This window comes from Mauremys mutica, chromosome 2 (assembly GCF_020497125.1).
Source record: "Mauremys mutica isolate MM-2020 ecotype Southern chromosome 2, ASM2049712v1, whole genome shotgun sequence".
NCBI classification, from domain to species: Eukaryota; Metazoa; Chordata; order Testudines; family Geoemydidae; genus Mauremys; species Mauremys mutica.
Window position 1 is genome coordinate 63,338,528 of NC_059073.1, and position 27,446 is coordinate 63,365,973.

A 27,446-nucleotide genomic window follows, 5' to 3' on the forward strand; every position below is an offset into this window, starting at 1 on the left:
ATACTTCCGGTCACGTGAGGCGAACGGAATCGGCGTTTGTCACGTGGCCCCATCTGGGCTCCTTTTAAGTGGAAGGAATTCAGTTCCTCCTTCCGTTCCTTCTGTGGGTGCGCGCGAGGGAGCTGGAGAGCGGCCCGCGGCCCACGAGGTGCGGGACTAGGGATGGACCAGCGGTCTGGGCTGAGGGGATCCTGTGGGTGGGGGAGGTCTGTGCTGGGGGGGGGGAGTTCTCTGGTGGGTGTGCGTGTGGGGTGGATATGTGTGGAAGGAGGGGTTAAGGGGAGGCAGGGGGTGAAAGCAGGGACGGGCGGTGTGTGGGGGGGGGGAGGAGCGGATAAGGGGAGGCTGGGGGGTGAAAGCAGGGACGGGCGGTCTGTGTGGGGGGGGAGAGGAGGGGATAAGGGGAGGCAGGGGGTGAAAGCAGGGATGGCGGTCTCTGTGTGGGGAGGATGTGTGTGTGGGGAGGAGGAGGGGCTAGGGGAAGGCTGGGGGGTGAAGGCAGGGATGGGTGGTCTGTGTGGGGGAGGGGCTAAGGGGAGGCTGGGGGGTGAAGGCAGGGATGGGTGGTCTGTGTGGGGGAGGGGCTCAGGGGAGGCTGGGGGTGAAGGCAGGGATGGGTGGTCTGTGGGGGGGTGGGGCTAAGGGGTGGCGGGGGGGTGAAGGCAGGGATGGGTGGTCTGTGTGGGGGAGGGGTTAAGGGGAGGTAGGGGGTGAAAGCAGGAATGGGTGGTCTCTGTGTGTGGGGGGGAGGAGGGGATAAGGGGAGGCAGGGGGTGAAAGCAGGGATGGCGGTCTGTGTGTGGGGAGGATGTGTGGGGGGGGCTAGGGGAAGGCTGGGGGGTGAAGGCAGGGATGGGTGGTCTGTGTGTGGGGAGGATGTGTGGGGGGGGCTAAGGGGAGGCTGGGGGTGAAGGCAGGGATGGGTGGTCTGTGTGGGGGAGTGGTTAAGGGGAGGTAGGGGGTGAAAGCAGGGATGGGTGGTCTGTGGGGGGGGGGAGGGGTTAAGGGGAGGTAGGGGGTGAAAGCAGGGATGGGTGGTCTGAGGGGGGGGAGAATGGATATGTGTGGGATAGTCTGACCAGACAGCAAATGTGAAAAATTGGGACAGGGATGGGGGGTAATAAGAGCCTATATAAGAAAAATCCCCCAATATTCAGAGTGTCCCTATAAAATCGGGACATCTGGTCACCCTAGTATGGGAGGAGGGATTGGGGGATTTGTCTGTGCTTGCTGTGTAAGAACTCATTAAGGTGGTTGGGTGGCAGTTGGCTCGAGTGTCTTGGTGAGGCAGTTGGTGTGTGTCACAGCAATGGCCCTGTGGCCAACTTGCCAGCACCTGCATGTCTCTGGCGGGCTGCTAATGTAGTGTGAGGCCACTGAGACCGTCTCCCTAGAACCCGAGTGTTGCAGAGCCCAGGGAGTAGTTTCGAGCCCTGGGTGAAGCATAGATACCTTGGATATGCCTCTAAGGTCTTGGATGTAGAAAGCACTGTTAACTCTGAGAGCCTCCTACTGGATTCCAAACAAAAACTTAACTGGACTCATTGTTAATTGTCACTCTGGCAATTCCATTGCAAGTATCACACTATTTGATGTTTTTCTTTCATACCCGGTTGCTGGCAGCAAGAAGTTTCATGAGACTCTCTACAGAGAAGACATTTCCAGTTATATCACTATAATGTGCCAGAGCTGGTCAAGACTACAGAGTTAGGTTGGTTTAACTATATTGCTCAGGGGGCTGTGAAAAATTTCACACCCTATGCGATGTAATTAAGCTGAGCTAAGCCTCGTTGTAAACACCACTAGGTTGATAGATGAATTCTTCCACTGAGCTAGCATCCCTTGAGCGGTGGATTTACTACAGTGACAGACGAACCCCTTCTAAAACTGTAGTACGTCTACACTACAGTAATGCTGCTGCAGCATTTCTAGTGTGGACATATTTTAGTTAACTGGTGCAAGTTGTATGTAGATGAGGTTTGTATCTCAATGTATTAATTTGGATGGTGGTTTTATGTGTGTTGTATGCCAAACAATCTTTTGATCACTTAAAATGAGGGGTTTTCCCCCTCAGGGGCTATTTTGAAGTTAAAGAAAAAATCAAACTCCAGGCCCTGATGGTTATAGTATCAGCTAAGCAAGTTTAACTTGGGTGGGATAGATTACTGTTTAGCAAACCAGTTTTGGTGTAGCTGTGCAGTATTTTTTAGTGACCCACATCATTTTTGTAATGCTACCACTTAGTGGTATTGAAAAGTAGAATAGGAAACAAAGTTAAATGTTTGCAAACATCTGTTGTCTGAGATCAGGAGTACCAAGCAATTAGAGTAAGTATTTCAAGAACAATCCTTTGTTCTATTACTTTGAATTAGAAATCTGATTTGGGCAAAAAATCAAAACCAACTTGTTAAATCCCCTGACTGCAAAGGAGACTAAATAGTGTACAGTACTATTGCTTTAAGGATAAATTGTATAACAAAAATATCTACAAGCCATGGGGAAAAGAATTAATTCCAACCTAACTTGTTGGAAATCGTCTTTGAAATTAACTAGTAAACTGCCCTCTATTTCACATAAGCACCCAGTATACTTTTCTATAATGATAGAACAAATATTGAGTGAGAAGATCTTCAAATTCTTAAACAAAATGATTATAGAAGATCACATGGGTTTATTTTAAAAAAGCAGCAAAGAGTCCTGTGGCACCTTATAGACTAACAGACGTATTGGAGCATGAGCTTTCGTGGGTGAATATTTAAAAAAAGATACCCTTCTCCAGGGGTCGGCAACCTTTCAGAAGTGGTGTGCTGAGTCTTTATTTATTCACTCTAATTTAAGGTTTTTCATGCCAGTAATACATTTTAATGTTTTTAGAAGGTCTCTTTCTAGAAGTCTATAATATATAACTAAACTATTGTTGTATGTAAAGTAAATAAAGCTTTTAAAATATTTAAGAAGCTTCATTTAAAATTAAATTAAAATGCCGAGCCCCCCAGACCGGTGGCCAGTACCTGGGCAGTGTGAGTGCCACTGAAAATCAGCTTACATGCTGCTTTTGGCACATGTGCCATAGGTTGCCTACCCCTGTCCTACTCCCTCATCACATTAAGTTTATTATTACTAAATATTTAAATTGCAGTAGCACCTAAAGACCACAGTGAGGTTGGATCCCATTATGCTAGGCACAAAAAGTTGACAGCAGTACAATTCTGAATAAGACCTGGGGGCATACACCCCAAATAGCCATGTTTGTCTTGTTTGCTGGAGAGCTTGCTCTCACTGAGAGAGAAAGAAACCCTCAATTCTAACAAATGTTATACAGATAACCAACTTCAGTTTTCATTTTATGGTATGCAAATACAGTTTCAGAAATTCTGCTACTTGTGGGGTTCTAAACGAGAAGAAAGTTGATGTGATTGTTTTATAAATTGGAAAAGTACTTTAAAAAATATAGTGTTAAAGTCCTGAGAGATGAGCTGCAGGTTTCTTGGTTTCTCTTTGAATGTCTAATTACGCAAGTATTGACAATTACAATGAAAATGAGAGTTTAGAAATCAACTAGTTCTTTCAGACTTCTGGGACCTTGTACAATATCTATGGCAGAGAAGCCAGGAAGTATGTAATTTTAACTAAGCTTAAATTCTAATCTTGACACAATTTAAAAAATGGAGTGAATGTAATTTGCACTTTAAAAATAAAAAATGGGCAGATGACCTGCTAACATGTCTTATATACACTCTGATTTGAAAGGATAGAGTTTCTAGTGGAAATGAACAGAGGTCATTTCCTATTATGCCCTCCTCATAACTACATCTCCCACCATTTGAGACTAATCAGATGTGATTATAATTGCACTAACACTTTATTTTCAACAAATTGCTTTGTTTGATTGCAAATTAAATAGCTAATTTCTTATTAGAGACTTGCTTTAAGACACCTAGTTTATTTTACTACAGTTTGCATATGTTCTGTGAAATTGAGCTGGATTTCATTAGGCAATAGAAGACATTTACTATCGGCAAATCCTCTTTATTGATTATTTTGAGTTATTTTTAGTCTTTCCAAGTCTTCCAGATAATGATAAATTGGATAGCTAAATAACCTTACTGCTGTTGATATGTCTTCATAAATCATTTTCATCAGCAGCTGGGTGTCCAAATTCTAATGATAAATTGCCCCTTTGTCACTGGGGAGTTTGATTAGAGAGTTGTCCGGTGGTCCTGACCATGCCCTTTCCATAGTATAGTGACATACTTAAGAGCAGTAGTTGTCTGGGGACTCCATTGTAGTGGGATTTTGGTTTGGTAGTCTCAGAGGCAGCATAATCTTGGTAAGAGTTCTGACCTTGAATTGAACCTTCAGGGAATGTGCCATTGTGCTTACATGGAGACCTGTGCTCCCAAAGCGAGGTAAATATAACCTTTAACCTTAGTTCATCTTTCATACTTGTCAAACCCAACTGGACAAAAAAAGCAATGGCTACTCATTAGGAATATCATACGCTTGTAAAATCAATAACTCTGCATAGTGGAACATGCTTAAATACATAGACTTACCCACAACACATTCTTTTAATGGGCAAAATATTAATGCCTTCTGTTTAACCACTTTTTGTCTCTTAAAAAATTGTGACAATTTACTGAACTTATCCCAGAACTCGCTTCATGAAAATGATTTAATATTGTCACTGGGATCAGTGTTGCTTCACTGATATAATAATCCTTTTGGCCCGTTTTCCAAGTGAATGATGAGAATTCCGTTCCTGTCAACTGTTCAAAATGTCTGGAACTTTTTTCTTTTAGGTAATGAGGATAGAGACAGCAGTTAGAATTTGTTTCTGATGGTATTGCAAGTTTCCTGTCTGGAGTCTGCTATGCTCCTCCTTTGTAACCAGCAAGCTGTCACGTGAACTGTTAAATAACTAAGGCTGTGAGTATATGTTGGGATTTTTTTCTTACTGTAAATACACAGTGCTTGGAGAGCTTCTGCAAGCTAGCAACTAGGAAGCTGTTTTCTGTTAAATCCAGACCCAAGTCATTGTGGTTTTGAACACTTTGATTTTAGAGGGGGCAAAAGAACAAGATGGCAGTGAGGAAAAACCCTTACTTGTTAGTTCTGTTGTTCGTGTCACTGAGTGTTCTGTCTTAACAAATGCAAATTACTTTAAAATATGCACCTACATGTTGGCAAACTGTCCTGAGTGGCTGAGATGCTGGGCAAAGTGCCCAGGTGCATGTGTTTTCATAGCTTGAAGTTAGCCTTCTTCCATGTAGTAATAACTGTATCAAAGATAGGAAGAGTTTTCACTGGCATAATGATGATTTCCTTTTTGCCGTTTACCCAACTGAATGTATTTCATTGATGTATATTTCTGAATCTGAGATGCCAGCACATCTGTTAAGTAAATCAAATAATGAGGAGTTTGTAGAATCCAGTGGTCTGTGTGGATTTCTAATTTATTTTTTCCCCTAAACACCACAGATGAGCGTCGGCCTCAGAGGATTTTGTTGCTCTGTCCAGAAATCCCTATATCGTGAGATGGGCTTTCAAATGTTGCTTACCTGAAGCCTGACAGCTCTCACCTGAACTGCTGAGGTAATTTAAATGCTTATCTTTTACATCTCAGTATTAAGGTACTAGAGGATTTGTTGAGAAGCTTATTGCATAGACAAGTAATAAATTAATCAGATAGCAGAGTTCACTCTGGTTCTCCTGAACAAACAGAATAAATCCCAGAATACTCAGATACAAGCTGTTCTCTTTAGAATCCAGAGCACAAAGATAGCTACACTCCACCTGACCATTCATCCCCATCCAACACTGATGGATTCCACACAGTGACAAGTATAATTACCACACTTGTGACTAAAAATGTGGAGGTAACTCATTTCTTAAATGGTTCTGAAGCTAACAAACAGTCTGAACCTTTAATTCTAGTAAAGAGATTTATGTAATAACGTGGGAACTGATCTTCAGACTGGCTTGCTTTTTCAGTTAGAATGACTTGCTGGAAAAAAGCATGATTAATTTTGTGGATGCAAAATTAACCCCCTGTTTGAAGGCTGGGTTTAACTTACCCCTGGTCTACTCTACGGGTGTGGGGGGGGGGGGCGGATCGATCTAAGATATGCAACTTTGGCTACGAGAATAGCATAGCTGAAGTCAACGTATCTTAGATTGACTTACCTCCCCTCCTCACAGCGCGGGATCGACAGCCGTGGCTCCCCCCGTCGACTCCGCTTACTCTTCTCGCCTTGATGGAGTTCCGGAGTCGACGGGCAGCGTGTTCGGGGATCGATTTATCGCGTCTAGACGAGAAGCGATAAATTGATCCCTGATCGCTACCCGCCAATCTGGCGGGTAGTGTGGACGTACCATTATAGTACTGGGGTGCCTATTTTATACTTCTAAAGAAATGTCGCTATAGTAATATTTCCTTTGTGATCAAATACTTAGTTTTAGTCTCATAGCAGTAAATGCTCATCATAGACGGGAAGTTGCTTTGTTGGCATAACTTTTCTTTGCCATCTACCCAACTGATTGTTTTGATAGTGTATCTGAAAATGCCAGCCAAACACAGAATAAACCAAAAAGTGCCCATGGATCAAATTCATTAATGTTTCTGATATGAAAATTTTCTTTAAAATAGTGAGAATTGAGTCAGTTGTGATGTTTGTTTATTTCAAATGTTTTTACAAGTCCCATGTACTTTGTGTACAGCCAGCAAAATGTCCTATCAATTGGTAAAGTAGTAAAAATGAGTCTGTTGCTTTTCTTTGATATCAATACCAGAAATCAGAATCCAGTAAGAGTCAAATCTTCATCTGATGAAAATCTGCACAGAATTGGTCCATGATGCTTTTCCATGATGTCCCTGACACTTGTCCCTGCCAGCAGGTAGGGGACCTTAGGGGACAATTACTGCACTGGTGGGGTGCAAAATAAACTTTATTAAGAAAATATAAAAACAGGGAAAATTCAATAGTGAGGGGTATGGGGTTTGTTAAGGTAGACAATTGGGGAGGGGTTTCTTTTAGTGAACAGTATAGGGGGTTTCAATAGTGGGGTACAATACAGTAGGATACAATACAGAGGGTAACACATTTATATTTCTGTGTTAATTGAACAGGTAGCTAACAATTTCTATGTAAAGGGTGTGTTACAGCAGCATATAACTAACAGTTATGGATAAAATATGTTAAGTAGCAACAATTTTAGGTAAAAATGTCAGTGGTGTAAATGTAGAATGTGAGGTGTATCAGAGAGAAAAAGGGTAACCAATGGGGTTTTATGCTAGATTGGGATGGGGGAAGAGAAGCATGTGGTGGAGCAGAGAGCAAAGGCAGAGGTGCTGTGGGGGGAGATTTAAACTCAGACAGAGCAGAGAGACTGCAACAAGTCAGGGAGACACAGAAAACAAACAGGCTGTAAGTGACTGGGGAAGCCCGGGGTGGGGACCCTGACAGTGGGAAGACAGACTTAATCACAATTATACAGAACACAGCAAAATCTTATCTATGATCTAACTTAACCAAGACTACACAAATTAGCAAGCAACAGAACACAATGCAACAACTTCTTAAACTTAACTTACAGAGCACAATACAAACAATTCTCTAAACCTAACTTAACCACAGCTATGCAAAATGAAATTACAACTTATCTAGACTAAAGGCTAAACCTAACCTAATGGGTGCACCTTATGCTAGGGGTAGTTTCAGAGGGCAGAGTGGTGTGTGCCCAGGATACAGCCCCAAAGGGGAGGGGGGTGTGACTGCAGCAGTGGGACGACTGCAAGCCTGCAGCCCAGGAAGGCACAGCTCAGCAGTGGCACAGGCTTATTTCTTAGCAGCAAAGGCGTTGCAGAGCAAGAAACAGATCAGTTACAGAACACAGACCACAGAGTTAACTTGGGTCTGTCTGCTGGGGAAACAAGGCCAGCAGCTAGGACAGGGGGAGTTTGCAAGAGGGAGCAGCAAGCACAGAGACAGGAACAGCGGCAGCATCAGAGGACGCAGAGAGGACTCGATTCGCTTACAATAATCAGGAGATCTCCAGGCAAAATTCGTTGTTCGTGGGAGGGGAGTTTAAAAACGGGGGTATGCTCAAAAACAAACGAGAGCAGGGAGAGGGCCCCCCAAAGACCCCTAGCTGATCAGACCAGATGGCAATGCAGGAACCTCTCCGAGGTCTGATCAGAAAATGTCTGGTTATAAAGGCAAACTCAGGCAGCTTCCCGCCAGTAACTTTGATTAGTTCCCCTTGTTAGAGGGGAGGAGAGGAGACTTCAGGTGAGCACAGACATGCCTGGGCAAGTTTCTGAGCCACAGGTATGACTCATATGCTCAGCTATTTGGCCTTTTCAGGTCTTGCATTCTGGGCAGCGCCCCCTACACTGAGCCCAGGTTTAACAAGGTGATAACAGGACCAGCCCTTTGAACAGGGCAGTGGTCCCACTTAGCACGCAGCACAAGTGGCCATCCCTTTGAGAAGGGCAATGGCTCTTGGTGAACGACTTAAGGGGCCTTCCCTTTGAGAAGGGCAGTGGCCCTGGTAAACAACTTAACAGCCAGGGAGGGGCGGCCACAGGAGGAGAACAAAAACAAAATGGAGTAAGGGGACAGCTGTAAGAAACAAAATGGAATAGGGGGGAAAGCTGTAACAGACAACACTATGTTGGCTTTCACCAGCTGAGGATCTGGCTTGGTGGTCAGGGGCTTCATTAGGCCAGCAGCTGGGAAGCTGTTCCTATTTTTATCCAGCCCCTGTCATTGTAGTGATCTCTTTTATTTCGATTACAGCAATCTAAAAGATAAGTTGGAAACTGGAATGGGGGCAAAAAATTGTACTAGTTTTTGTGGTTTTATATTGCAGAAAATAATTGAAATTCAAGTCCTTTAAAATATATGCATTACACAGGGGCAAAGTGACATACTGCAGAAATATAGTTCTTGTCCAGATTATCATGCCACACATACTGCAGGAAGACAAGTTCTCATATTAAAATTAACTACCTTTCATTAAATCAGCACCTCAGACAACGTGATGTTACTGGCATAATGATGATTTCCTTTTGCCGTTTACCCATCTGAATGTATGTTGATGTATATGTTCAAATCTGAGATGCCAGTAAAGGTTTGAATAAGCTTGGTAACTTAGTTTGTCAGCATGATCAGTTTTATACACTTTTTATTTCTGCAATTTTTTCAGTGGGAAATACCTTCGTTATGTGACTTGCTGAGCTCAGATACATTCAGAAATGCCATGTTCTTGACTTTGTCCTGCTCTTTGCAGCCAGCAAGATGTTGTTTGAATTCTCTTGAGGTAAGTTGGAGGGGAGTATTGTTTTTGATGCCTTTGTATATATCTCTATGCTGAAAAGAATTAAACCTAGCACAGCTAAGGTAAGTAAAAGTCTAGGTTAAAATATGTGAACCAACACAACAAATGAGTCATGGAGAGCAGTCCTTTAAAAGTTGTGAGGCAATAGCCCTCTGACCATTCTGGGTGAGGACTCAAAAGCTTGAACAATCTTTCAGATGATTCGGTCCAACTTAAAACTAATTTCAGAAACTTTCATGTGACTATAAAAGGAAAATATAGTTGATTTCAAAGTTAGCCAGACCATCTTGAGTTCCAAATGTTTGGGTTACATGTGATCATGTTAAAATTTCTTTGAAAAAAGAGAGGTTTAAATAAAGACAAAGGATCTAATTTTGTGGAACTGAACCTCTTAAATTGTATCGTGATAGCCTCTTCCCCATACGCATAGTTGTCCATGAGATGACTAAGCTTAATTTTAGTTTTGGGTGGCAGACTGTTGCTTTGATGGCCTAATGATGATTATCTTTTGCCGTTTACCCATCTGATTCTTTCTGGAGAAAAAATCTGTGTCTGATGTGCCATCTTAATTTTGAGTTAGCTAGATTACATACACTTAAATTGGATTCACAGTTTATTTCTTATGCCTTTTCTTTGCAGAACAAGAATTTACTCAACCGTGGTGTTAAATATGTTGTCTAATGTGCAGTTAACTTGCAGCTACCAAGAAGTCATACAGTTTTCAAGGTATTTTGAATGTTTCAGGAACCAATCTTTCTGTCGTATCTCTGTTTTGTTTTGATATTTTCATATTTTAACTGGATCCGAAAGATATTATCAGTCTGAATTGATATATAAAGAAAACTGATAAGAACTTTCTCTAGAGCAGGTTCTTTATTGTAATTAAACAACATTGCTGAGTACCCCCCCTTTTTTTGAGAGAGAATTCTTATTAGCCTTCAACTTAACTCTAAAATACAAGGTAACACTGTCGATTTCTGATTTTAAAAGCAGTTACTTTTAACCTGCTGTCCCAAATATAATAAATCAGTCTTTTAAAGGTAAATGTTTTGCTCATAAAAGATGCTAGATTGACAGCTCTAGTGCTTGAGGGTTGTTTGTTTGTTTTTATCCAGAGGCCAGGCATAATGTGGGCAGTAGCAATATGAGCTTTCCTAATCCCAGCCTGAGTTGACTGGAGGACCACTGGGGTGAAGAGGGTGTGTTCACCCCCATTCAGATCTTGTCCTTTGCTTTGCCTGACAACAAGCATGCAAGAGATGATGGTGGTTTTTGAAGTGCAGCCCCGTCTGCAAGAAATGATCCTGAAACTAACAAATTGTGTGGTGCTGACTTAGTCTTTTTATAAAGGCAAAGGGAAAATTCAAAAGCAAATTCAAGGTACTATTACTAATAGATTACCAAGAAAATCTTCCAATTACAGGACATTTTCTCTCCAAAGGCACAATGTTTACTTGGTTATAGCTACCTCCCTTCATAGTGAGGATAGCATGCTATGCAATCTCCAAAGGACCCAACTTAGACTTATTAAAAAAACAAACAAAAAACCTTGCATTAACATGCTGGCAACAACTCCACACTTCTGTATGAATAACCTTTTTTACATCAAATCAAAAGCTCACTAATCTGAGACAGCTCCTCAACATTACATCTGTTTCCAGTTTTCTCAATGTCATTTTATCCATCTTTATATCGTTTTCTTCAATCTTGCAATGTTTCTGGCCACTCGGCCTTCAGCAATGAAAATCAATCTCAGCTGCTTGCTGTAACCATTTCTGCAAAAAGTCTGTTTCACACAATATCCTCATACCTGCATTTCACTTCTCTTCTGGTGCATAATTTATTTCAATTTTTGTTTCATTATATCTATACAATTCAGTTCTCATTCCTTCTGAGTTTGAAACTGATTCCCTTCACCACATCTACTTCTCAGGCATGTTGTGGGAGGCAGCCCTGTGAGCCAGGGAAAAAGATGAGTGTTCTGTCCTGCACCAAATGATCTGTGGGAGTATAGGCATGTATGGTACATACAGGTATGGACTGACCTGAAAAAGCATAAATTTATTTAACTTCTTGTGGTCAAATGTGGAAGTGAGTTTCAGTTTTCATCTTGACTTTTCACTAGTAGATTAATAATTTGTCATTCTAATTATAAGAGGCAGCACTGTCTAGTGCCTAAGGGCACTGGACAAGGAGTCAGGAGACCTGGGTTCTATTCCTGACCTGTATGACAGTAGGCAAGTTACTTCACACCTCTGTTTCCCCTCCTATCCTGTGTCTCTTCTGTTTACAGGGCCGGCACCAGCGAAGGAAGCATGTGCCTGGGCAGCCAATAGAAAGGTGTGGCGGCACGTCCGGGTCAGGGACGGGTCCTTCGGCAGCAGCTCAATCACTCCTCTTCAGACTTCAGCGGCGGGTCCTTCAATCATATCATTCCCCCCCACCCCGCCACTTGGGGTAGCAAAAAGCTGGAGCCAGCTTTGTCTGTTTAGACTAGAGTATGAGCTTGTCAATGCAGGGACTGTCCCATATTAGGTGCTATACAAATAATGGGGCCCTAACTTCACTTTAAGGCCTATAGGTGCTACTGGCATACAAATAATAAAATAGCTATCATACCTCTAATTGTGTCTGAATAAAAAATATAGTTGTACATACTAAATGGTTTTTAAACATACACATGTACAGTTTTTATGAAGTACTTTTGACATTGTATGTAGTCGAATTGTAGCAGCGCAAAAACCCACAGAATGCAGACAAAGTTGGTAAAGTTTAATCACTAGACTGAATAAATTGTTCTATGAACTACCTTTTAGTTTATAAGCCATTTGACAGCAATATGGTTAATTAAATAAAAATGGTTTTAAAAAACTTTTGTTTTCCTCTTATTCCTAATGTAAGTTTCTCACTACCATTCACTTGGTACATTTTAATAGTTGTGGGGACGTGAGCATTGTCACCTACTTAGTATTTACAGCAGCATGAGTATGGTGCTTTGCTTTTCTTCTCTGGGTCATCTTATCTTTAGAGGTCACAGCTTTGAGAAGCCACCAGTCCAGTGATATGCCAAGTCTGAGAAACTTAATGTGCAATATTGTTTAATTTCAAGTTGGCTACAAACTTTTATCTGTAGGAGTAACAATTTCATAAAACATTAACTTTCATATACATTTTGCAGTAGCGATACTCTAAAACTTTAAATATTTAAATTTTACATTTTCCAAAATCAAAACTTTATGATGAAATAGGAATAATCTCTGCTTTCAGACTAGGTTCTTTATTCTTCATTAGTGGTAACATGTGTTCCAGGGCTGTATGTGGCAATAAACTGTAACAGTTGCTGATAGCACTGCATCAGATAAACATCTCTTTGCTGCAGAGTGTTTTCATCAATAAGGTCAAAGGGAAACACTGCATTTGGAGCCACACAAAATACAGAGGCACCTACACAAAGAAGAATTGAATAGAAAATGTTATGTTAATAGATTCCATACACTCCTGGAAAATCCTCTTGGCCAACTGTTCCGCTTCATCTTAGCGACATTCGAAGGGCTGACTGATGAAAAGAACACTAACCATATCTTATAAAATATTTCTACCTCGTTCTCAAATTTTGTCTATTTAAAAAAAAAATTTACTCCTGGGGATTTGGTATCAGATATGAGATTTACACTTCTGGTTTGAATTTGGTTCAGCTCAATAGCAATCTGTCTTGAAATTCCAAGAGGCAGGTAACATATTCCATTAAGTTCTGGCACTCAGATCCTTTAATGAGTTCTACTGCCAGAAGGATCCGCAAGGAGCTCATTGCAGGATCAGCTTGAGGTCTTCAAACCGCAATTTGGGGACTTCAGTAACTCAGACATAGGCTAGGGGTTTGTTCTAGAAGTGGATGGGTGAGATTCTGTGGCCTGCATGTTGCAGGAGATCAGACTAGATGATCATAATGGTCCCTTCTGACCTTAAAGTCTATGAGGACTCATGACAGGAAATTCTCAGCTGAGAAGGAATTTTTCCTGACCTTATAATACATCAATCTTGTTTGTAAAAGAAATCTTGGGACTATCACCCTCTACTGTTATAACTTACTAATATAGAGAAGGAAAAATTGATTTTAGTCTAAAATGGTTGGTGCTTATTGCCTTTGAAATGTAATGCTATGCCATAAATTTGAATGAATCAATATTAAGCTCCTGATACTATTAATATGAGGTATCTAGAGTGTCTTTGGTAATCCACTCTTGAGAATGAGGAAAGTTGTAAATGTCTGAGAAATCAGGTACAGCCAAAATAGTTCTTGCTTCTCAGAGTGTTTTGCTCTTTAGCATTCTGCCCCTATCAAGTCAACTTTCCATACTTTACTCTTAGCATGGAAATGGTGCTTTAACTAAGAAAACAGGTATTTATATCCAACTCTGAGATGCTTTAATTCAAACTTGACTGCAGCTTTGATCTAGTTTAATTGTTTATATTTGGTCATTTTTAACATTAAAGTATCTACCCATTTAGACCTAATACCCAACTAACAAACATCCAGTCTGGTAAAACAATTATTTTTACCATGTTTTAAAGTGAGAGATGATTCAAATAACAAGACAGCAATCAACACATCTTCCTCGAGTACTTTCTTCCTTAAACTCAGCTTAGTGTGTGCTTTAGACAATGAAACCCTAGAAGACAAAAATGCCAGTGTCTCAGAAAAATATATTACACAAAATGCATGGGTGTGCACTGCACTAACTACATAAAAAGCTAACTATAGTGGCAATCATTATTTCAATGTAGTTTATTTTCCATACCCTACCTGAGTTTTACAGGTTTAAATACAGTAGGGGGGTACTCAAATGATTTCAAGTGAGCAAAGTTACACACTGTTCGTTCCGTCACAGCCAAATATGTACACAACTATTTTGTGCATCACTTGTCCCACAATAGTGTGAGAATGCATGTTATACAACTCCCTCATGTTGTATGAAACTAGTAGGGGACCATAATTATTACATTGCTCAAGCACTAAGGAATTAAGGATACTGCAGCAATCAACTCACTTTCTTCATTTTTGTAGATTTGTTTCAGTGCTAGTTACTTTAATGGTGAGGTTTGGCTTTTAAATAGCCATTATTTTTCATGCCTGGCAAATGAGCAAATAAGTTTATTCAAATAGAGATTTCTGGAGATATTCCAAGATAAATTCAGGAACTCTAACATCCTACAAATATAAATACTATGTAAACTACTGTACAGGACCTAGACAGGGGGCAAACTACGGCCTGGGGCCTACAACTGGCCCTTGAGCTTTTGCCAGGGAGCAGGGTCCGAGGCTTACCCAGTTACGTGTGTCTCCTGGAAGCAGTGATATGTCCCACCTCTGGCTCCTACACTTAGGTGCAGCCAGGGGGTGCTGCACGCTGCCCCTGCCCCAAGCACCACCTGTGCAGCTCCCCTTGGCCAGGGCTCCTGGCCAAGGGGAGCTGCAGGTGCGGAGCTGCCTGGTCTGAGGTAAGTGCCACCTGGAGCCTGGACCCCTGCCCTAGCCCTGATTCCCCTTCTGCCCTCTAAGCCCCTTGGTCCCAGCCCAGAGCACTCTCCTCCACCCCCAACTCCTCATTACCCAACCCTACCCCAGAGCCCCCTCCCACACTCTGAACTCATTGCTGGCCCCACCCCAGAGCCTTCATCCCTCCCACATCCCAACTCCCAATTTTGTGAGCATTCATGGCCTGTCGTACAATTTCCATACTCAGATGTGGCCCCCTGCTCTAGACTGAAATCTTGAAGGATCTTGTATCCAAAGATCTCCATGTTTTTTATTTAATAATAAAAAAAAAGCCTCAACTCCCAAGTAGGCAAGCACTAGTACCATTTTTACAGATGAAGAATTTGAGGCATGAAGAAGTTAAGCAATTTAATTAGGAAAATTAAAACGTACAGGATTTTCAGTGCAGATGTTGATAGTTTTGATCCATGAATAGAATCTGTTCTGACTCTGCGACTTGCTAGGTAGTAGCCATGAATGAGTCTTTCTGCTTCTGAACTGAGTTCTACGTGCAAATTCTTAGCAAATACAATAAGCTAAAAACAGCATAAATTTTAAATATTTAAGGAATACTGTTGAAAACTTACACCCAAACTCATTTTGCTACTGATAACATCCATTGCATAGTATTAATATATCTAGACAATATTTTCCACATTAACACAATTTTTAGAAAAGATTGACCATTTTCACAGCAATATGGCTGTCTCAGGTGTAGAAACAAATAATTTGTTCACTAATCTAGTAAATTTAAACAAATATGCTAGAAACTCCCTCAATAATTTTAAATAAATATTCTCTAGTGTACTGAAATAAACATGCACTATACTAATAGGTTCTAATCTTGTCCACACTGCATACTGGAGATCTACTTTAAAAAAAAATACATTTACCAACACTACTGTTTCAAAAACCAAGCTAACAAATGGAGTTTAATAATTTGGCTCTTTAAAAGGAGTACATAAATGACTTCAAATGTGTACAAAACACATTAATTTTAGTATGAGAAGGGTTTAGAACGCTGAACATAATAGTTTTCTTACTGTCAATGCTCAGATTTGCATGCTATCCTTATTTTTAATCTATACATGTATTTTAGGACATTACAGTTGTGCATGTTTTGTTAGTTAGCCTATAATTATGAAACTCTGGGCCAAATTCAGTTGTGGTGGCAGGGGGTGAGGTGACTGGAAATGAACTTGCTTGTACCAGATCTGAATTTGGATGATGTTTCAGGGTTAAACTTCTAAAACCCAATTTCTATTCCCTTGAATGCAAATAATAGTTAACCAAAAATTGATTTAAAAATGGTTCCCCATATTGTTGGTCACTGTCTTGGGATACCTGTTGCTGATTTCATTGTACTGGACAGTCAGATTACCTCTAGTTTAATTTTAAGTACTAGCTGTCAGCCAGACAGTGGCTGGTTGAACTTATTTACTGAGCATCTGCTATCGCTGGAACTTGTACTGCTACCACGAGAATCTCTGACTGAACAACAAAGAGCTGTGTAACTCCTGATGCCCGTGGTAGCCTGTGATATGTCAGCAGTGTTTAAAAATTAGTGTAAAACCCCCAAAAAGCAACCTCGTACATAGATGATATAAAATGCTTGTCAGTATATCCATTACTTTTTGAAAGATGCTATTTTTCCCCGCTAATAGACATTTTCTTACTGTGATTTAGGGTGAAATCAGATGAATTGCAATTAAAGTTTTACGTTTTGAAGTGCCTTGAGTGGTGCAGGGACGTGAATATTGTATTAGTATCAAATGTGCATCAGGTCACTATGGAGTCGTATATTGTCCATCCTGCACAATTAGGCTGCTGTGAATTTTAATAAGTCAGCATTTTTTGCTGTCCATTTTTAAAAAAGTATTAAATGGTCACTAGTGTTTTGCTTATACTCCACAATATATACCTTCATTCTCCTTCCTGGAAGAGGTACACATATCCCTGTGCCCTCAGAAAGTGGTTCTTCTGGAAATAACACGATTAAATCTTTTGTTGTAGTATTAAGTCCCGAGGTGGTGCTTTGTGGAATGGATACAAAGAAGGTTCTACCCCCACTAGATAAATGTTCAGAAAACACCAATTCAGTGCTCCCCAATGTGGTGCCTGTGGGCACCATGGCGCCCGCCAGGGCATTTATGTGCGCCCACCTAGTGCCCAGCAGGGGAGAGAAGCCGTGGCCCTGCACCTGACAGGGACATAGAACTCAGGCTGTGAGCGTGGTGTTCTCTGTTCCCAGTAGGCGTGGGGCCCGCCTAGTGCCCAGCAAGGGAGACAAGCTGCAGCCCCAGGGCTGCAGGCGCCAGTGTTCTCAGTCCCTGGCAGGTGCAGGGCCGCAGCTTAAACCGGAGAGAAGCCGCGACCCTGCGCCTGCCAGGGACAGAGAATTCCGGGGCTGCAAGCGCTGGTGTTCTCTGTCCTCGCAGCTTCTCTCCGGCTTCTCTCTGGATGAATATATTATGTTATATTCAATATGATGTTTTTCATATTATTTAATGTACAAATACAAAATAAGCCTTGAAAAATTGTTGGTGCCCGCCACACTCTTCTGAGAACATGAATGTGCTACTGGCCACAAAAAGGTTGGGAACCGCTGCACTAATTTATAGATGGGAAATTGATTTTATCAGTGAAAATAATGGCAAGACTCATATTGACTTCAGTGAGACCACAAGGGGGCATGGAATAGTAAGTGAATATCTGCATGTCTGGAAGTATACAAGTCATCTCAGGAAAACCACATCATGCCAAGTAATAGTATGAAATTATCAAATACAATTTTGTTCTGAACTATAGCTAGTTACCTCTTCATAATCTTGTGTTCTGAACTGCTGGGAGATGGTACAAGGTGCTTCTTCTGGATCAATGGCTTTTTTCATGATGTGATCGAAAAGAGGAAGAGGTGGTTGACAAGATAATTCATTGCAGTGTATCAAAAGCCCAAAAGCATCTATAAGATTAGCTGCTATTGAGCTCAAGTCCTAAACAGAATAAAACCCAAAGCAATGTGACTGAAAAGCTCAACTGCTTATTTTTCAAATAGAAAAAAATCAATTTACTTCTGAGTATACTGTAGAGAAAATGGCAGGCTCTTGCCCTGTCTGATAGGTGTGCAAATGCAAAAGTATTTTGAGTGAAATTACTATTGTGGGGGGAAAATAGGGTAGACCAATGTCACACATGTGCACACTCTACAATCCTGTTTATTCAGAGGCTGTAGGAGCAACATCAAACCTTTGAATAAACAAAGGCTTCATCTTTAGAAAAGCTGGTCTATTTTTAGAAGATATGGGCTTTAAAGTGACTTCACTGTGGCTTGTGCGGAGATGTCACCTCTTTGTGTTGGTCTCCATTATTTTACATGTAGAATTGTCTACATCTCCAGACTTGTTACATAGCTTTGCCATAACAAAGTATATGTCTTACCAACTTGCCAATTAGAGTGTTATCCATTTGTACATATTTTTTGGACGATAAATCCTCATCTACAAAAGTCCAGAAACTGGTCTGAATTGGAAGAATAACTTGCTGGTCAACATCTTCTCCATACTTCTTTCCAGGAATAAATACTGTAGTGGTTCTGCTCTCCAGCACTATCAGGTCACACAATACATGTTACTTAAACTACTGTAATGTAACATTAAATCTCCAATCCTAGTTCCAGGGTCTGAGGATAATTCCAATTACATACTGCACTTAATTTTTATGGAAAAGTCAGGATCTCTTCAAAGTAACTGATGCAAAAATATAAAACTAATCATAATGCATTTAGTGCAGGGGGGGTGGGGTGGAGAAAATGCTTATGCATACAAGAACCTTTGTACTCTCCAGCTAAAGATTTTCATATCCGTGTGGAAAGAATATGCCATCTAGTCCTCTTTGCAAAAACTATCACTTACATCAAACCAATTCAGTTAGCTAGGTGTATACAAGACTGTGTAATGCTTGCAGTCTATTGGTAAACTAACCAGGGCTAACCACTCTTGGTCTGTACGTAAATTAAACAAAACACAGAGCGGGTTATGTTGTTTTGCTTTGTTTAAACTACTATACCTGTGATACAGACAAAGGAGTGCTCCATCTTCAAAAACAGGCTCTCTCTCTAAAACTTGCCACACCATGCTAAAATGTGCTTAGTTTGCATGAACTCCTAAATATAATTTGAGGGATCTCCATTGCCAGGACTTGTATCCTGCATAAGCAGTTTTCTATAATTTAAGTAGTTAATGTAGTAGGTACCTCTTCTGCTCTAGTAAGTCTGTGATCCTCCTATTATGCCTTGCTTTAAGATCCATTCATGTAAAAATCTCACTACTCTTCCCCAGTACTGTTAATATCTACTCGCTTTTCTCTCTATCTATGGCATATATGAGGTTTTCTGATGATAGAGAAGGTGACTTTCTCAGCAGTTAGGGAGAAATTATAACATCCCTGTCAAGAGTGCATGAGAGTAGGATTGCAGTTAGGATTTAAAGGCCCCTGGACAAATTGTAGAAACTAGCTTCCTCAAGGCCTCGTGGTCCCATCTCTCCCAGTGTCTAGCCCTGGCTCTACTTGTCTCTCCTCTAGCACTGATTTCTCCCCTCTTCTGATTGCCCAGTGGATGCAGAGTGGCTTTGTACTGGTTACCTGACTGCAGAAGTTCAAGTTTATCCTTTTTATGTGACAACAAATCTCCTATGAAGCAGATACCACCTTTGGCCAGCAGAGCACTGCACGCCTGAATGCTAGCAGTTCCAGTTCCATGCTTATCTTTGGACACAGTAGGAAAAATGTCATTAGATGCTGGGTGCCGTATGCCACGGGCTACAAGACAAACACTGTAATTCAAAAGCCTAGGATAAAAATAATTGTCAGCAATTTGTAACACCTGCAAAAAATGTAGTTAAATTATTTTCCTTTTACAACAACTAATTGTATTTATAAAATTGGTATTAAAAGCACACACATTGGAACTTCATTTGACTAAGGTAGAGCACTTAAAAAGAAAAAAATTAAAATAATTTTATAGGAATATAAAATATTTCTGAATACTAAGGTAAAACCCAGGGTTTCTTATACACAACCACAAAAGGGGCACTATTTGAAATAGTTGCTCCTATTTATCTTTAATAGTTTCCTTCTAGTAGCACTAACTACATGAAGAAGCATGACGTCCAGCTGTATTCTAATTTAATATTCTTAAATTGGTCTAGCATACAAGGTAAAATTCGGAATTGGGTCAGAGGCGAGATTGAATTATCTTCCCACATTGCTAGTGCCTGATTGTACCCACTGAAGGCACTAGAAGATTTACCATCGACTTTAAAGAGTGCAGGATCAAGCCTCTACTGACCATTTTGCCTCATGTATGGTAACTGGGGACAGGTGTGTGGATCTACAAAGTAGTGGACCCAAACACTCAGAGGCATGGGTGCAGGGCCCTCCCCTACTGAGTTGTGTTCTAGGGCATGCAGAGTGGGCAGCCCAAATGTTGCCTCCCACATGCAGTGGAACCACATTGATTCTATTGCTCATGCTTGCAAATGGTGGAGGTGGGCTTTGTCCCAATATTAATAAATGACATGGTATGATAACATATATATGATGCAGAGTGCCACCATCTTGACAGTCTAATGGCATCCGAGCCAGGCAAAGCTCAGCATACTAAAGCATGAGAGACAGGAGAGTCTGAGAAGAAGAATGGTCCAGTGATTAGAGTATTGGTTGGGGACCCAGGTTCAAATTCGTGCTCTGCCAAAAATTTCCTGTGAGACTTTGGACAAGTCAATTAACACCCTGATTTTTGAAGGTATTTAGGCACCTAAATAAGTTTAGCAATCTAGTTCTTAGTCTCTCTGTGCCTCAATTTTCCAACTGCAAAATGGGGATAATAGTACTTCCCTCCTCACAGGAGTGTTGTGAGGATTAAAGGCATTTAAATATTAGGCAATGCTTAGATATTACAGTAAAAGGGACCATATAAGTATCTGAGATGAGATTTGTAAGGTACTTTGTTATCCTATATATATTTTTGTAAGTTACTGTAAACAGTAAAGGCCTGAGGGGGAGATTGTAAAGTGCTATGTGTACTTCTAAGACCCTATAGATATCAATAACTAGCATTCATACTGTGCAACATATTGTTAAGCAGGTGTTTCCATTCTCACCTCTTTTTCAGTTGTTCATAACTTTTGGAAAAAAAATTCTTTTTGTTTTAGTCTTTTCATGCTTGGCTTCAAACAAAAAATTTTTAAATTTGAGCTAAACATGTTCAGTTAATCATTTGTGGAAAAAGTGGGATAGTGAGGAAAGCATTTCTCCCATTGCCTGAATATTTTCCAGATCTTTGTTGCAGCCAAAACTCAAATGGCTGAAAACAGAGTAGTTCACACTTGCCATGTTTGTAGGCCTTTTTGAGGAAGCGTAATGAAGTCATGGGTTTGTGTTTTTTTGGTGGGGGGGCAGGAATAGAGATTTAAAATTGTGTCAAACATGCACAGTAGAAAAGTCGTATTCATATTATGGATGAATACTAAAGTAACTTTTTTTTCATCAAAGATTTCCCATAATTGCTACCATCAGCTCAGCTCCACCATCAGTAGCAAGAGTGGGTGCACTCGTGTGGGTGCACAGCCATCAGTGTTTTTACCACTCTCAACTATACCCACTCAGGTCAAAACTAGGGTTGCCAACTTTCTAATTGCACAAAACTAAACACCCTTGCCCTGCCCCGTCTCTGAAGCCCTGCCCCCCACTCATTCCATCCTCTCTCCCTCCATCGCCCACTCACTTTAATTGGGCTGGGGCAGGGTGTTGGGGTGCGGGAGGGGGGTAAGGGGTGTAGGAGGGGGTATGGGCTCTGGGGTGGGGCTGAGGAGTTTGAAGTGCATGAGGGGGCTCCAGGCTGGAGCCGAGGGGTTCAGAGTGCAGGAGCAAGCTGGGAGTTCGGGTGTGGCCTTCTGTTGGGGATGTGGGCTGTGAGGGGGGGCCAGGGATGAGGGGTGTGGCGTGCAGGAGGAGGCTCGGGGCTAGGGCAAAGGGTTGGGTGCAGGCTTTGGGAGGGAGTTTGGATGCGGGAGGTAATTCCGACTTGGGGCAAAGGGTGGGGGTGCGAGGTCAGAGTTAGGTGCGGGAGGGGGTTCTTACCTGGGGCAGGGGGTTTGGGGTGTGGGCTCTGGCCAGACAGCATTTACCTCAGGCAGCTCCTGGCCGGTGGCACAGCGGTGCTAAGGCAGGCTCCCTGCCTGCCGCAGCTCTGCACAGCTCCTGGGAGCAGCCACCATGTCCGGACCCTAGGTGGAGGCATGGCCAGCCGGCTCTGCACGGTGCACATTGCTCACACCTGAAGGTGCTGTCCCCGCAGCTCCTACTGGCCACAGTTCCCTGTCAATGGGAGCTGCGGAGGTGGCGCTCGGGGTGGGGGCAGCATGCGGAGCGTCTCTGATCACACCTGCTCCCAGGGGCTGCAGGGATATGCTGGTTGCTTCCAGGAGCCACGTGGAGCCATGGCAGGCAGGGAGCCTGCCTTGGCCCCGCTGCACCGCCGACCAGGTCAGTGCTGCTGACTGAAGCCGCTTTCAACCGGGCATTCTGGTAAAAAATTGGACACCTGGCAACCGTAGTCCAAACAACACAGTGATTAAAAAATACCAACAGCCATTTGGACCTTGTTAATCACTGATGGGAGCTGAACTGAAGGTCACAACAGTGAGACATTTTTGACAAAATAGCTGGTTTAGAAAAAACTAAAGTGCTATATCAGAGTGACTTAAGGCTTGAGAGGGGCAAATCTTTGCTTTTGTAGCCACAGATTGTAGTCCTTTCAATAGCAACTTTAGAAGGACTATAGTTAGGTCTCTGCTAAACGGGACTGGTGTTAGAAATTCGGCAAGTTAATTAGAAGAGTGATCATTAAATGCTTTACTCGTTAAAAGCAAAGCCTTAAATTTCACCATAGACATAAGCAGCAGGTCAGTTAATGCCACTAGATCGCACATGCCCCACATGACCATCACATAGTTTGCTTCCCTCTCAGCAGTATAATAATGGCACACAGATGACAAAGGAAAGGAGAGTTCAGGAATCAAAAATGTAAAACCTTTATTAAAAAAAAGTTATTTTGCTGAGTAAAACCCCAGGATACACTTTAAAGTGTGAACTCTGTTTTCCTTTTGAGAAAATATCAAGCCTCTCTATATAAAAACTTGGCAAAACTTTTATTTAAAGTCAAATGTACTTGTAAAAAAAATACAGGTGTCAGTTTACCTATCTGCTATTAGGGTGTCACTGGTCACAATCAAAAGATCCAGGTAATCTGCTGTCTCTCTGTCTCTGTCACATGTCTGGACTAGACTCAACAGTATGGACAATTTAAGAGTATTGTAAGTGCCTGGTGGGACAACTTGAGAAGCAAAGATGGTGGCAAGCATGGCTGTAAACCTCCAACATGAACTTGAAGTCAAGGACAGCAGATACTTAAAATTCTCACTGATACAAGAAGTACCTAATATAAACAAAGGATATCTTAGTCAACACTTTTAAACAGAGCTATTCATATAATTAAAACAAATCAGCATTAGGTAGATTCTATTATCAGAAAAAAATAATTAAAAACGAAGTATGTTTGGAATTTATTTTAGGGTAACAAAAATTCAGACTGTGAACAGCTTAAAATGTTAATTTTACTATTATTAAACAGGTAACGGACACTGTGTCCACTAATACATATTGAGTAAGAGAGCAAGTACATGAACTGAAATTGTATGGCCATCTAAGATACAATCTAAATATACCTGTGACAGACTGACAATATTTGCATCATCCTGGACAAACTTTATGGAATTAAGGTAAACTTTATGGAATTAAGTTAAATCTTACTGAGTTAGGATTGATACCTTTGGGGGCCATTGTATTAAAAATGCAATTCTGTATGTGTTATTGTGGAGTTGTATGTAACTCCTCTAGGAGGAGGGAGAGGTAATGTAATTCCTTCAGTTATTAGCCCCTGTGAAGCTACCCTCTGGTAAGTTCCTCATATACTAGTTCAAACTGGATTCTCCAGGGACCAACAGAAAAAGAAAAGATTTTTGGTTAAACAGCCTGGTTTTAAACAGGCTCAGTGCCTTCTTCCCAGGGGCGGCTCTAGGTATTTTGCCGCCCCAAGCACGGCAGGCAGGCTGCCTTCGGCGGCTTGCCTGCGGGAGGTCCTCGGTCCCGCAGATTCGGCGGCACGCCTGCGGGAGGTCCGCCGAAGCTGTGGGACCAGTGGACCCTCCGCAGGCATGCCGCTGAAGGCAACCTGCCTGCCGCCCTCGCGGCGACCAGCAGAGGGCCCCCCGTGGCTTGCCGCCCCAGGCACGCGCTTGGCGTGCTGGGGCCTGGAGCCGCCCCTGCTTCTTCCAGATCCAGCAAACAGACAGTCCCCAATCCTTAGGGGAGGATTGGAAGGATGCGGCCTACTGAGGCCCTGTAAGACTGTATGATTGTTCTGAGCTAAAGCTGTAATGAACTTGAAACCATAAGGAAACCCCTTTCGTGAGGTATTGAAGGACTGTCTCTGCCAGAGAGCATGTTAGGAATGAAGTGATCTCTAGTAAGCTTATTAGAATGCATATAGGTTTTTTAAATTATTTTTAATGTTTTCTCTGTAATGCTTTTTATCTTAATAAAATAGACTTACTTAGAAAGAACTGTGTGGTAACTTACAACTGTGGGCAGTCACACTGTTAACCATCTCTGAAGAGAAAGCAAGCAGATGTGCTTGGGCAGCCTGTCTCTGATGGGAATAACACAGTGAAGGCAGAGGACTGTGCAGCCTGTAAATACCCATTAGAAGGTAGTGAGACAAAGGTCTCCAACCAAGAAAAGCCACAGCTGGAGACTGGAAGCCTGAGGCAAAATCCAGTTGCAGTTGCCATTGGTCTGAACTGAAACAATACCCTCTAATGAAAAGCAGAGCTTAGAAATAAGAGGATAGTGGAAAAGAACATCAATAAATAATGTTCTGCACTTTCCTAAATAGAGAAGTGGACAATAATATTGTGTGTGTTTCTTGGGTGACAGCAATATCAGGGCAAAAAACCAATTGGGACAAGCCCATACTCAGGATTACTGGAGTGAAAGTACCAAAGTGGCTTCCAAACCTGGATCTCCATGTACTAGCAGACTGCACTAACTGTCAAGCCTTTGATCTACCCTAATAAAAATATCTATTTTTAATCATTTTAATTTACTATACAGCTGTCTTACCTTCTGGACTACAGAGCTGCATACTGTTGACTTCTATACAGACTGTAAACTGTGAGCAGTTTTGTATGCAGGCTGGAATTCCTATAAACCTATACCTGTTTCCTATTTTCATTTTGTTCGACAATTCATCTAGAAAAAAATAAATATACATGGAAATATAGGGATTTATTAGAGCAATCCCAAACTTTAAGATTATAAAGTATTTTTATATGTTAAACTAGTGGTTCAGATTAGAAAATATAAATTTAGGGGAAGCAGCACACACAACAGTTTGATTCAATGCAGCCTTAAAGAATGAGAATAGAACTATGCATGTAGACAATTTATAACATTTTAGGGCAGCAGGTGAGGGAAGTGAGTGAGACAAGCCACTGGATGATTTTCTGTTGAGAAAATGGATAATGCAGTTAGTTTTGAATTGAATCACAAAGGAGAATCTTTGTACTCTCAGGCCTGGTCTACACTAGGACTTTAATTCGAATTTATCAGCGTTAATTCGAACTAACCGCTCAACCGTCCACACCAGGAAGCCATTTGTAGACAAGCCCTTAGATCTCTTCTCTGAGATTTGCAGTGTTCTCATGATCACTTATTGTCAAGTAAATGGGATGGCAACATGCCTTAATAAAGGAAGATTAGAAAGACAAGGTTGGTGAGGTAATATCTTTTATTGGATCAACTTATGTTGGTGAGAGAGTCAAGCTTTCAAGCTTACATAGAACGCTTCTTCAGAAGCGAGGACCTAGAATAAATAGATTAAAAGAAAATGCAAAAACATATTTGGAAACTTTCAAATTTCTGTTCATGTCATTCAAAACCTGTACTGTTTTTGGTAAGGTTTGTAATGTAAGTTATGTGCAACCTAGTACGGGCCCGAGCTGTGAGATGCTATGTCCTGTCAGTGCCCACTGAAGCCAATGGAAATTGAGGACTCACATTACCTCACAGGATTCAGCCCAAAGGCTTTACTTTGTAATAATACACATACAACATCACTATTTAGTTTTGTTGCTTGTTATTTTGGAGTGAATGGATCAATACACAATTTTCAATAAATATAAATAAATAGATGAATTTTATAAACATATTAAATAGCAAGCACCAAAGCAAAACTAACGATTTTTAAAAAATGGAAAAGGGTTACAATACTACAAAAATATTTTGTCATAAAACTAGGTTAGTTTTTTGGAGCCTGTAGTTGAATTTTCACATTCCGAATACTGTATTGTTTGCAATGGAAGTTAAAAACCTCAGAAGCCAGAGATCATGAAAAAATAAGGAAAATGGCTAGATTGAGGAAGGATGTTACAAAAAATGTTAAGCCACTGCAAAACAATATAACCAGAGGAAGGAGGAAGAAACAAGTTACACAGAAAGTGAGATAATGCTGAACTGGCCAAGACATTTTAATTAAGTAACTAGGGCCCTACCATTTTAGTCAATTTCACGGTCCTAGGATAGCAATCTTCATGATTTCAGCTATTTAAATCTGAAATTTCATGGTGTTGTAATTGTAGGGGTCCTGACCCAAAAAGGAGTTGTGGGGGGTCGCAAGGTTATTGTGTGTGTGTAGGGGGGGGGCGCTTGCGATACTGCTACCCTTACTTCTGCGCTGCTGCAGACAATGGTGCAACCTTCAGAGCTGGGCTCCCAGCCAGCAGCCGCCGCTCTCCATCTGCCCAGCTCTGAAGGAAGAGCTGCTGCCAGCAGCAGAACAGAAGTAAGGATGACATGGTATGGTATTTGCTACCCTTACTTCTGCACTGCTACTGGTGGGGCACTGCCTTCAGAGCTGGGCACCCAGCCAACAGCCGCCGCTCTCCGCCCGCCAAGCTCTGAAGGGAGCACAGAAGTAAGGGTGGCAATTCCACAATCTCCCCTAAAACAACCTTGTGCCGCACCCCCCCCGGTCAGGACCCCCAATTTGAGAAACTCTGGTCTCCTCTGTAAAATCAGTAATAGTATAGGATAAAAGCACAAAAAAGACCAGATTTCATGGGGGAAGACCAGATCTCACGGTCCGTGATGCGTTTTTCATGGCCATGAATTAGGTAGGGCCCTAGAAATAACACATCAAAATAAATATGAATGAACCAATGTTTTGACATGTGTTGTCTTTAACTGCCTGGCTTACAACATGGGATTTCTTTTCAAATAAAAATGACATAATCAACTAAATATAAACGATCATTATTTTCAACATTTTGTCCAGAGAAATCAATATATAGGGAAACTGTAAGGATTTGTTCTAACTAAAAAGCTGTTTTTCAGAATACCATTCATTTCTAAAACATTTATGTTTAAATAGATATAATGGTAAAACTGA

At 41.4% G+C, this 27,446-nt stretch overlaps 1 protein-coding gene, 1 long non-coding RNA gene and 2 other non-coding genes across 25 annotated transcripts in view; 3 read left to right on the plus strand and 1 right to left on the minus strand.

The window, feature by feature from the left end:
* LOC123364066 lies at positions 1-12,213 on the plus strand. Of its 5 annotated transcripts, XR_006576986.1 has the most exons (8): positions 90-148; positions 1,624-1,711; positions 4,803-4,929; positions 5,482-5,595; positions 6,793-6,897; positions 9,211-9,324; positions 9,982-10,068; positions 11,276-12,213. It is a non-coding gene; the product is annotated as an uncharacterized LOC123364066 (long non-coding RNA). The 5 variants fall into 5 exon arrangements; XR_006576985.1 differs by lacking the exon at positions 1,624-1,711 and having other exon boundaries at positions 34-148; XR_006576987.1 differs by lacking the exon at positions 90-148 and having other exon boundaries at positions 1,112-1,711; positions 11,636-11,692.
* Positions 5,306-5,390, plus strand: LOC123365482. Its single transcript, XR_006577616.1, has one exon. It is a non-coding gene; the product is annotated as a small nucleolar RNA SNORD87 (small nucleolar RNA).
* LOC123365481 lies at positions 9,051-9,131 on the plus strand. Its single transcript, XR_006577615.1, has one exon. It is a non-coding gene; the product is annotated as a small nucleolar RNA SNORD87 (small nucleolar RNA).
* The window catches only part of MCMDC2 (minichromosome maintenance domain containing 2), a 24,310-nt gene continuing 9,052 nt past the window's right edge, over positions 12,189-27,446 (minus strand). For 15 of the 18 annotated variants that reach the window (XM_045005826.1, XM_045005825.1, XM_045005834.1 and 12 more), the window contains 8 exons: positions 25,121-25,249; positions 23,138-23,375; positions 19,520-19,725; positions 18,317-18,483; positions 17,695-17,871; positions 15,272-15,414; positions 13,903-14,012; positions 12,189-12,786 (listed from right to left, as the gene is read on the minus strand). In XM_045005826.1, the coding sequence (XP_044861761.1) occupies positions 12,620-12,786; positions 13,903-14,012; positions 15,272-15,414; positions 17,695-17,871; positions 18,317-18,483; positions 19,520-19,725; positions 23,138-23,375; positions 25,121-25,249 (1,337 nt within the window). In that variant the 3' untranslated portion in view covers positions 12,189-12,619. Of the gene's footprint in view, positions 12,787-13,902; positions 14,013-14,032; positions 14,474-15,271; positions 15,415-17,694; positions 17,872-18,316; positions 18,484-19,519; positions 19,726-23,137; positions 23,376-25,120; positions 25,250-27,446 lie in introns of those variants that run through there. The other 3 variants (XM_045005829.1, XR_006576983.1, XM_045005835.1) reach the window with 3 other exon arrangements.